This window comes from Hibiscus syriacus, unplaced genomic scaffold, assembly GCF_006381635.1.
Source record: "Hibiscus syriacus cultivar Baekdansim isolate YM2019G1 unplaced genomic scaffold, ASM638163v2 tig00110338_pilon, whole genome shotgun sequence".
NCBI lineage: Eukaryota > Viridiplantae > Streptophyta > Magnoliopsida > Malvales > Malvaceae > Hibiscus > Hibiscus syriacus.
In genome coordinates, this window is record NW_024062691.1 from 585,522 (window position 1) to 598,018 (window position 12,497).

Sequence of the window (12,497 nt, forward strand, 5' to 3'; positions counted from 1 at the left end):
TTGCGATTTACGGATACGCGTTGCGATTTATGTGTTCGCGTTGCGATTTTCATATTCGCGTTGCGATTTTGGAAAATCGCAATGCGAATTTGTACTATCGCATTGCGATTTTCAAGAATCGCGTTGCGATTTTGGAAACTGATTTGCGATTCTGGGGATCGCGTTGCGATTTTTATTTCGCGTTGCGATTTTGTTGGTCATTTTGGCAAATCCAAAAAAAGTTGGTTAAAATCGTATATTATAACTTTTTTTTGGTCACTGAGACGATTTTCTCTATTTTTAATGATTAACATATTAAATAATAAAAATAATTTTTAATAATTTAAAAGACAAAAGGTTATTTTTATATAGGCTTGGGAGACGAGCATGATTTGTCGGTTTGGGTCTAAATGGGATAATGGGGAATCTTTGGAGGCCCTCTATACGATAAGAGCCTAAGAAATGCAATGGATAAGATGGGTGGTTTGCTGGGCCTACTGCTTACTCTTAGACACGTGCCTGATGTCAGTGCCCACGTCTTTCTGTCTTACATAATCCACCCCTTCCGGACTTGTACTTAATTTTCTAATAATTTAATTTTTATTTTTTCTGAAAACTTTATATTTTAAATTTAAAATATCTTTGTTTTTTTAAACAAAATTAGATATGTTCCTAAATTTTTAAAAATATCTATTTGATTCATATGTTACGCCATTAATCACACCATTAATTATCATTATTTTTTACATCAATATTGTAGACCGTTATTTTAGATTCATTAAGTATTACATCACTATTATAACGGTAAATAATGAAAAATATTAGTCAAAATATCACATTAATTTTTTTAAAAAAATTTAAAGGTTATATTAAATATAAAAATAGTTCAAAGATAACGTTATTTTTTTTAAAGTATAAGAACTTCATGTGCCTCTTTATCAATAATATTTTTTCTTTTTTGATAATTTGAGATTAGTACAAAATATTATCTATTTAAAGATAATTTTTAATTATTTAACATTAAATATTTGTATCTTTAACATTATAGATGTTTAAATCTAAGACCTAACAAAAATAATAACGATTTCTTAACGAGTTAAAATAAAACGTATCACCTTTCCCTGTGATTCTTGAAACTTCCAAGTCATTTCAACGTGCGTTTTCACTGCATCTATCATTCATTGTAAGGGATCTTGGAAAGACACAAGACTAAACAGAAAAGTGAAATGTTCATACCTTATATTTCTATTATAATTAGACACTCGTATATTTTAAGATAAAATATACATATTATTTTTCGATTATAAGGTACTATCTTTATATTTTAAGAGGTGTTTTATGCTGTTTTCTGAGTCTATAGACAAAGGTCTTGAAAGTGTCGGTTCTTCAACAACGATCAAAGAAGATAATTTGTATGTAATTATGTGATGTTTAGTACCAACAATTTTATGGAGGAGATGACTGAAAACAAAAATAATGGGTTTAGCAGAGTGCTTGTTTTCTCTGTGACCATACTGTATGGTTGGTTTCAAAGAGCAAGTGGCAGGGATCATTGACTGGACCAAGGATAGTCCAAGTCGCATCTGGACATTTTTTTATGTATTGTTTGGAGTTATGTATTTGTGTGGTTTCTTTTGCCAAATTCATCCCCATCAAATACCCGTTTTTCTTTTCTTCTTTATCCCATCCCACCTCCCTTCGTAGCACTTCCCTCGTGCTTGGAGGTCACGGTCAATACTATACTTTTAATAGTTGGAAAAGGAAAACTTGTATTCTTCATTATTTAAATTATATATTACATGATCCTTGGAGGGGTCGACCCAATAACTAAAGGAAAACTTGTATTCTTCATTATTTATTTAAATTATATATTACAAGATCTTTGGAGGGGTCGACCCAATAATTAAGAGAATTTTATTTTCTCTTAACAATTTGAATTCAAACAACATAATATACACGTGTATAAATTTAAATTCAAGTCTTTTTAATATATATAGGGATATGATTCTATTACATAATATAAAACTCAAAATCGTTGGATGAGTGGAGATAGATGGTTGAGATTAATAGTAGGAAATGAGAAGATATTCACTGGAAAAAAAACATGAGTCAATCTTAACTATTTATTTCACTTATCCAACTATATTAAATTTATGCAAAATTAAAGAATTTTACATTGTTAACCCCAAAGTTCAAACAAAAACGGGTGGATTTGGAAAATATGATATAATATCCATCAACATTAGCTAAATTGATTAAGATTGTAAACCTATCTAAAACATGACATATATCATTACGTCAAAACCTTTTCTTCTCCTGCTATTGCTTAGCAGCTAATCAAATCCACGTGGAATTATGGACCTTACTGGAAACTAAAAAGTTCCATTTGTATAATACACATACATACATATATATGTATTATAAACCAAATAATTACATGGTCCATGTATCCCAAAACAACAACAACCCAAGGCACTTATATAGCTTTCAACCCTCAATATACGTGGTTTTCTTTTCCCAGATTTCTTAACCGCTTTCATTTTCTAACAAGATTTAATCAATGACAATGTGACAAATTGCCAGATCATCGTCTTATCAAGACAAAACCGAACTAAAAAAACAAAACAAAAATTATACATATCGAAAAGAATATTTAAATAAATAAATTTTATTTTATTTATTTTCGATTAATTTATTAGCCGATTTATTTGGTTACTAATAAATAAATATTTTTATAAATTTAAAAATAATATGTTAATTTAATGCTGTATTATTTAATTAGATTAATCTCATGAAATTAGTCTTTAACTATTATAAAAATGACTACATTATTATTTGTATTAACTTATAAATATGTTTTATGCTTCTTTCAGGAGTTAAAATGCATTTAGACGTACGAAGATAATTTACTTTAGGAATGTGATAAAGAAAAATAGATGCCAAAATTGGGCTGCATGAGGAAATCTTGGCTTAAGGAAAGAATATTTTAGGGGAAAAACTCATTGTATCGGATTTGGATATTTAACTTCATAATTAACACATGAATTTTAATAAAACTCTTAATTATATTTAAATAAGAATTTAATAGAAACCAATATTTTATGCGAGTCCAAATTGAAAACGATTCATCTCTGGATATGAAGTATTCAAATTTACTTATTAATTGAAAGATTTTCAATGATATTTTATAGTAAAAAATTCCAATCTTTGACCCAAAAAATTCCGATCTAATAGAGGAAAAGAAGAATGCTTGATGCCATAAAATTGGAAAATAATTAAAAAAAAAAGTGTCTGGATTCATTGTAATTTTAGTTTAAGACAATTTAGGTAACGCCACGACAGATTAATACTAAAATTTATTAATTTCTAACAAACGAGGCCACCCTGGTTTCAATTCTCTGGTTTTATATAGACCTTAAAATCCCCCACATCTCTTCACAAAACCCCTCGTTAATTCCCCCACTCTCAAATAAAATCTTCGATTTTACTATTGCCATTTACGCCCACGGAGATTGGTTGGTTGGTTTCCCCTGTTGAATTAAACTATGGCAGAAACCCAGAGCCGTGGCCGTGTTTTCGCCGGTAAGAAAAGAGGTACGGGGGCCGATGATTTTGAAGGCGATGATATTTTCGTGGCAAAGAAATCAATGTTGCCCACAATGGCAACGGAAAACGACCCTGCAGCAGCATTAGCCAGCGCCCGCCACGAATTCGGTGAGCATGGCGGCGTTAACATGTCCATCGAAGCCTCCGCCACCTTCACCGTCATGGAACCTGAAACCATGCGCCGTATGTTCTCCGGTGAACTCGGCCCCGATCGTGATTTCTTCATCTATAGCCGTCATTTTAACCCCACCGTCTTAAATCTTGGCCGTCTCATGGCAGCCCTCGAAGGAACCGAAGCTGCCTATTGCACCGCTAGCGGTAATTAATTAATTCCCGTCCTATGTAAAAAAATAAATTGTGGTTAATAAATGATTTGATTTGGTGACGACAGGTATGTCTGCTATATCATCCGTGCTGTTGCAACTGTGCAGCAGCGGCGGACACGTAGTGGCATCAAGGACGCTCTACGGAGGCACCCATGCACTTCTAACACATTTCTTGCCCCGAGCCTGTAACATCACGACCACGTTTGTGAACATAGGCGATCTCGAAGCAGTGAAAAACGCCATCGTTGAAGGAAAGACCAAAGTCTTATACTTCGAGTCGATGTCGAATCCCACGCTCACCGTAGCCAACATTCCGGAACTAAGCAGAATCGGACACGAGAAAGGAACCACCGTGGTTGTCGACAACACCTTCGCCCCAATGGTTCTTTCCCCGGCTCGGCTCGGTGCTGATGTGGTTCTCCATAGTATCTCCAAGTTCATCAGCGGTGGGGCCGATGTTATTGCAGGTTCGTTTGTCATTTTTTCCTGCACTTATCAGACATTAATCTTCATTTGTTTTGGTCTATCACGTGTCGTCGTCTGATTAATTGGAGTTTTAATTGGAATCCTACAATGTTAAACTCCGTATAGATGCAGCCAAGATAAAGTTTGGCTTTTATGGTTGTGGGTGCCTACTTATCTCGTGAATGATTCTGTGCTATGACTAATCACTCGAAAGCAGCCAAGGCGATAAGTGTTCTGCACAACACACTCTCTCTTCCCTTTTCATATATTTTTTTAACATTAATATATGTTAAAAATTCTTTTTAATTAATTATAACATTTTTATTCCGGTGATGGATATATTGCTTTTCTAAGGTGAACATGTTTTTACTTTAAAATTTAAATTATCTTCAATTATTTATTTATTTTAGTTTATTCTAAAATTTAATTTATGTCTATCCTATTAAAAAATGTAACAAACCCAATGACATAATAACATTTTCTTTTACTATCTACTTATTATAGTTGATATTTCAACGATTTGTAAAAAAATAGAAGAAATTGAATCTTTAACGTACACGCAGTTAAGTTTCGTTTTCTGCCTAGCTTTTATGGCGGATAAAGATCATTATCATGCATGTGAGTAGGTGTACGTTTCTATCATCCTCTTCTTGTCTTTGTCATGGACATGCTTCCATGTGATTTGTTTTTGGTCTTTTTTGCTTTTCTGATCAGATCTGTTCAAATAACTGACATTTTTAGTTGAAAATTAAAAGCGTCTCCTATTCTAATTTTGATACCCGTCTACCTTTGCCAAAGCTATTAGTATTATTGATTTAGTAACCCTAATGGCAATTTTAAGGTGCTGTTTGTGGACCTGCAAGCCTGGTGAATTCGATGATGGATCTTCATCAAGGTGCCTTGATGCTTCTAGGCCCGACCATGAACGCTAAAGTTGCGTTCGAGCTGTCCGAAAGGATTCCTCATTTGGGCCTAAGAATGAAGGAGCATTGCCGTAGAGCCATGGAATACGCCATTAGAATGAAGAAAGTAGGGTTCAAAGTCATATATCCAGGGCTGGAGGATCACCCACAGCACGAGCTGTTGAAATCCATGGCCAACAAGGAATATGGGTTTGGTGGGCTTCTTTGTGTGGACATGGAAACTGAAGAAAGAGCCAACAGGCTTATGCACCATTTGCAGAACTACACGCAGTTTGGGTTCATGGCTGTTAGCTTGGGTTACTACGAGACTCTCATGTCCTGCTCCGGCAGTAGCACCAGTAGTGAAATGAATGCTGAAGAGAAGGCGCTTGCCGGCATTTCTCCAGGGCTGGTCAGGATGTCCATTGGATACATTGGGACACTGGAGCAGAAGTGGAGCCAATTAGAAAAGGCACTCTCTACGATGCAAGATTCCACCTTGTTCAATAAAAACTAATGTTTCTCTGCTACAAGCTCTGTTTTATGTTGTTTCTGATGTTAAAGACTGGTAATTTTGCCTAATATAATGCTTTCTTTTAAGAAAATGTTTCTTCTTCTTTAACCCAACTTCAAATGTTTTCAGCGTTTATATCGCATTATTTTTTATTTAACTTTTATGATATAAATTTTTTTTTTGAATTAATCACTGGTATTCGATCTATTGACTAACTAATCCAGATCGGGTACTGCAGAGGTGAGGGCGACCCTCCCAACCCAGTTTGCTCTATTCGCAAACGCATTCGAACCGTTGACATTGCTTAAGGGATCTAGTGTCTCATCCCACTATATATATTTTAGTGTAAAGTACACAAATGGTCCTCACTATAAGATTTTGCTTTATTGAGTCATCTAACTATTAAAAGTTACAAAATGGTCATTCGACTATAGAGTGGTTCTTTGTTGAGTCTCTTGACTATTAAAAGTTACAAAATAGTCATCCGACTATTCTTATGTTCCAAACTTATTCTTTTCTATTAAAAAATTGACGACGTTCTGAGCTGGACATTAACATGTTGAATGAGATATGCTAAATATAATCACAGAATCTCAAATGACTATCATATTTTAATGAAATGGCCGAGGAAGATAAAATTAAAACGTAAAAATAATTGTATCAGGAATTTTTTGTTGGAGCTTGAATTCGATATATTTTAATATAATAAATTAAAAATATTTTTAGGCTTAATCGAATATTTTAAAATAAAAAAAAAACTTGAAAAACACATTTTAAAATGATTTTCAACTTAGTTGATTTTTTTCAAAATCAACCATGATTGTTTTCGTGCTTAAAAAAATTAACTTCTTTTTTAAATTTTAGGACAAAAAGATCGATACATTCACAAAATGATGGATTCCTGACAATGGATTAGTGAAAAGAATCGATATTTTCTAAAAGGAATAATCTCTAACCGTCTTGCTCCTCTAATTTTTTTAAACCCTAATTTTTCAAGAGAGTTAGCCTCTATAAATCCTAGCCATTCCCTCTCCTATGCACCACACATTCGTCTCTTGTTACAAAGCGACATCGTTGCTTACTCTTGTCGATCGTCATTTCTCATGGAAATCGTCCTTCTGCCTTGTTTTTCTCCGAGTTAATATGCACTTTCTTAAACCCTGAACTCTGTCACCGCTCGTAAGAATAGTACTTCTCCCACTTCTTGTCTCAAGTTTTCCAGCTGTAAACACTATTTCTGTAACGCCAATAGACCAACCACAAGCACTCAATAAGCCAAGATATGAATATAAGATATTACATTTGAAGACACTAGTTTTTTTTTCTTATTTGCTTATATTATTATTATTATTATTATTATGTTATATTATTATTATTAAATAATTAATTAATACATTGCAGGCCCAGAGGCCCATTTACAGACTCAAAAATAATCGGCCCAATTACAACAGCCTAATGGAAACCCTAAACCCAACTAGGGTTTCAACATCTTCATCCAGCTGCCTCTCTCTTTCCACCGTTGGATCTGATTTGATCCAACGGCCCAGATGACTCCAGACAAAACCCTAGGGTATCATCACCCTAAGGCCACGCGGCCGTCGTTGCTTTTGCCACCACTTCACTCCGTTTCAGCCGCTGCCATGACACCCGAACGAAGGCCCCATAAACGTTGCCAACCGCACACGCGTCGTCGTTCTTCGGTGAGTCACCACAAGTTCGGTGACTCACCAAACTACCACCATATTAACCGGTCTGAGGCCAGTACCAGAATGGCTATAGAGCCTCGGTTTACCTGTAAAAGAAAAAAAAAGGAGACATAGAGGAACGAACAACCCAGCAACCATAAAACACCAAAATAGCAAGGAAAATATGAGGGATACTTACCGACGAAGCCCCGCCGTCGCCGGAGTTCACACGAGCCTCCAAACATCACCGAAGGCCTTCGAAAACCGAAGGTATTTTCCTAGATTTGCTCCGATTGGGAGCTTTTTAAGAGAAACGGTCACCGGAACCGTCATTAGGACGGTCCGATCTATATTTTGGTATAAAAAGTTTTTTTTTCCGACCACCACCCGGTAGCCGGCGACAGGGACAACACCAACAGACGGCTGCCGGTCGGTGTCATGTCTCTCTGTTTTAGAGAGAAGCGAGAGATTTTTATAACTCTCTCAGTTAGAGAGAGAAGAAGAATGAGAGAAATGAGGATGCTGGCCCTTCGGGCCAGCCGTTTGGGGAAATATATATCCCTTCCCAAACGACGTCGTTTTGGGAAGGGGTATATGCGTAATTTACACGCATGGACAAACCCTTTCCGCAGCTATCTTAGTTTTGTAACATTCCATTTTAGTCACTGAAATCATTTCCTATATGTCGTGATTTAGTCCTTTAATTTTATTTTCTTATAATTTAGTCCTCACCGAATATTTATATAAATAATTAAGGTAAAATATGTATTTAGTCCTTACTCTTTCAATAATATTTATTTTAATCCTGACTAGTAATTTAGGTACATATTATAATTAATCCCTTAAACTTTATTAAAATTTGTTTTAGTCCCGTATTAATTTTTTAGGGTTAAATTACATTTTTAATGTATATACTACATAATATTTATAAGAGAAAATAACCTCAGTGACCAAAAATCCCATATAATATACGATTTTAACCAACTTTTTCTGGATTTGCCAAAATGACCAACAAAATCGCAATGCGATCACTAATTCGCAACGCGATCTCCATTATCGCAAATTCGCGTTGCATTTTCGCAATGCGATAGTTGAAAATCGCGTTGCGATGGTCTACAGTATCGTTGCGATTTTCCCAATTCGCAATGTGAATAAGTAAATCGCAACGCGAATTGGGAAAATCGCAATGCGAATAAGTAAATCGCAACGCGAATTGGGAAAATCGCAATGCGATACTGACTATCGCAATGCGATAATAAAAAATCGCAACGAGATACTTACTTTCGCAACGCGATTTACATAGCGCCATTCGTATTAACGCGTATTTTTTTTTCAAATTCCAAACACGTATTTTTTCTTAATAAATCGGAAAATGAACCGTCCACAGTAATCGCAACTCATAACCTCAAACCCAAAAACACAACACTTAGTCCCATCTCCATCTCTCACTCTCTACGGCGAAATCCGTCCCCATCTCCGAAGATTTCCGTCCCCATCGCCGGCGAAATCCCTCACAACCATTCACAGTCAAAAATCCCTCACAATCATTCAGAAATGGAAAATCAACCTCCGAGGGTTAGTTCTTTTGTTGTTGTTGAATTTTTTGCATTATTTTAGGTTTTTCATATTGAGATTGATGATAAGTTTACTGGTAATTTCAATAATAGATTAACCATTTCACTTAGATTTGTTATTAAATTCATTCGATTGCTGCCAATACTGCTAAACTGTTTAGCCTGTGAAGTTAGTATTTGTCTTTGCTTTGTCTTTTGGTTGAAGTAATGCAGAAGAAGAATAGTTTCAAGAATGAAAATCGCAACGCGGAAATAACTATCGCAACGAGATAATCGCAACGCGATTTTCATTTCGCGTTGCGATTTTTATTTCGCGGTTGCGATTTTCATTTCGCGTTGCGATTGTCTGGTCGCGATAGTCATTTCGCGTTGCGATAGTCATTTCCGCGTTGCGATTCTCATTATCTCGTTGCGATTTTCATTTCAACCAAAAGACAAAAACAGTGTTGCAAATTTTAGTTTCAAGAATAAACTACTATTTATGTTTATTGTTTTGTTTTTGGTATATCTTGACAGTGTAATTTTTGGTATATCTAACTTGGTATGTTTATTGTTTTTTTGTAGAAATTTTTTTCGGCTTCATTGACATTAAGGAATAAAGTTAGCCTAGCCACTACAATTGCTTCGAAGCTTTCACCTGCACAAAGAAAATTGTTTGAAGAAACCTGCTTCGGGCCATGGCTGAGAGTACAGCATCCGGGTGGAGATGCTAGTTTGACCCATTTGTGGCTTCAAACCATGACTAGCGATCTACCCGACAGTATACAACGTGGTGAGGAAGAGATATGGTTTCATTTTCCACCGGCGTATACTTGTTTTGGGCGGAAGGAGTTCTGCTTAATCACTGGTCTACGATTCGGACACGATGATGTAGGCTGGTACACTCGTCATATCACCCACCCATCATGGTTATCCAGGGTTTTTCCTGATGAGTCAATAGAGAAGCCGAACTTACACGTCGACGACATGAAGAAATTGTTTAATAAGAAAGATGGTTTACTCGGATGAATGACGTCGATGTTGTCCGAGTATGCCTTCTACTACTTTTGTATGCCGGCTTTCTAGGCAGAGAGGCCAGACAACCTATTCCTTAGGAGCTAATATTATTGGTAGAGGACCTAAATGCATGGAATCTGTTTCCGTGGGGTTCGTATATATGGAAAGCTACCTGGACTAAGTTGTCGTCTGCCTTTGATGACCGCAAAGTTTGCGGGGCGATGGGTCGAAATACACTTTGTCAGGCTTTGTTTGGGCCTTTAAGGTAAGAATTTCTATATAATGTTTTCAAAATTATAATTAATTATTTAACAATTACTAATGTTTGTTATTATATTGTTTGTAGATTAGGATATTCGAGGCTTTCCCCAGCATGCGGACATATGCATTAAAATCCTCAGATGATATTCCTAGGGTTATTTCCTGGAAGAGGAAACGTATGTTGGATTGGGAAGACTTAATACCATATGCGACAATAAATAATGTAAGTTAACACAAATACTATCATATAAACAAGTTATTAATAGTAGACGTTTAACTTTGTTTTAGTTTTTATATTTTTAGGAGGCCAACACTCCATTAATGAGACTGACACCCACGGAGGCTGAGCTTGCCACTGATTGGTGGCAAGCTAGTCAGCGTTTTTTTGATGGCATGAATGATGAGCAGCCTCCACTTCCTCCACTTCGAGAGCCATCACCTCACCCAGAGCCATCACCTGATCGACCCGACTATACACCTCTACAACGAGAGCCATCACCTATCCCGTCACATCATCGAGTCTCTTCTCCACCATCACCTCATGATAGGCGACCGAAAAAGATGCCACGACTTCTATCTCCCTGTTCTCCACCTCCACGGGATGAGTCAAGGGAGTTACGTGATGAGGTCAATGCCTTGCGTGAGGAGATCGGTACTCTACGCGATAACAATGGTGCATGGCGTGTGGAGGTGTCTACTTTACGTGGTGAGGTTGCCGCTCTACGTGAGATGGTAGTATCGTTGCAGAATGAGGTTCATACTCTACGCAACGAGGTAAGTTTAAGATTTTCCATATTTAACTTGATGATAAATTTACTCGTAATTTCACTTAAATTAACCATTTCACTTAGATTGCTTAGTAAATTTATTCGGTTGCTGCCAAAACTGCTAAACTTTTTACTTTAACACTGTGAAGTTAGTATTTGTCTTTGTTTTGTCTTTTGGTTGAAAGTTTGAAATATATTTATCTTTGTTTTCACTGTTTAAATATCATGTCTGTTTATTTACTGGTATTTGTATTTTTATTTAGCGGACCGATAAGGTGGATGCTTTACGTCGGGTTTTTCTTGCAGGACAGAGTTCACGCATTAGACGGCGTGCACGTGCTATTAAGTCTCCGTATACCCCAATAGTGCGAAGACACCGCAAGAAGAAGCCCGACTCGCCTATCATCCCTCAAGAGTCCACTCCTATCGTTGAAGAGGCCCCTATCATTCCTCGAGAGTCCCCTCCCACCGTTCAAGAGGCCACTGTCATCGTTGAAGAGGTCCCTCCCACCATTCAAGAGCCCGATTCACATGGCGTCATATGTAGGATTCTTGAGAAACCCTCTGACGTGCTGGACATGATGGATTCAAGTTGGCTCTCGTATGAGTTACCGGCCAATACCATACCGGTATCTGAAGAGGAGAGGAAACAACTACCGGACACAATTCTGGATATTGGGCTAAGACCGCAGTTGATTTTTATCTACATGAGCGAAGCCAGGGGTGTTTCACTGACATATGCAAGCTCAATGATGATATCTATTTGTTGCTTGATCGGTCTTGGTGGGGCGTATTATTAGGGGTCGAAGACAATGGCTATTTCGATGGAGGGGTAAGTCTTATATTTTTCTTATATTTTCATTTGATTAATTTGTTTAGAAATTAATGTAATTCACTAATATATGTATTTTTTTGTAAAACAGCATATCGATGCGTGGGTGTCACGTCTACTAATAATTAGGAAACTTAAGGAAAATAAAAGAAATACACGGTATACAATAATGCCGACGACTTTTAACGCAGTTCACTTGAAGAATCAACGAGATGAATCATTTGCGTTGGGCAATGGACAAGTTAAACTTTATCCTGCATGGTGGGAGGTCGATAAGGTTAGTGTTTATTTTAGATTGAGTTTAAAGGTATTCATAAATAAGTGCGCAAATGAATGAATTATTACTTATGATTGCAGGTGTTTATCCCTGTTTTGGAACGTAACCATTGGCTTCTCGTCGAGCTTCAGATCCCATCCCTTAAGGCAATAGTATATGACAGCATGATAAATTACATATCATTGGCTGATTTAAGAGATATTATTAAGGGATGGAGCTCTTATTTGGCTAAATACTTGGATGCGATAAATTATTGGACTCGTTCTGGAAACAAGAAGCCAAAGAAGCTCAATATTACAGTTAGTAGAGACGA

At 36.4% G+C, this 12,497-nt stretch overlaps 1 protein-coding gene across 1 annotated transcript; it reads left to right on the forward strand.

Annotated features, from left to right (window-relative positions):
- Positions 1–3,417: 3,417 nt before the first annotated feature.
- Positions 3,418–5,899, forward strand: LOC120120317 (methionine gamma-lyase-like). The gene is made up of 3 exons (XM_039139969.1): positions 3,418–3,903; positions 3,977–4,378; positions 5,218–5,899. The coding sequence occupies exons 1-3, from the start codon at positions 3,525–3,527 to the stop codon at positions 5,793–5,795; spliced, it is 1,359 nt and encodes a 452-aa protein (XP_038995900.1). The 5' UTR covers positions 3,418–3,524; the 3' UTR covers positions 5,796–5,899.
- Positions 5,900–12,497: the final 6,598 nt, after the last annotated feature.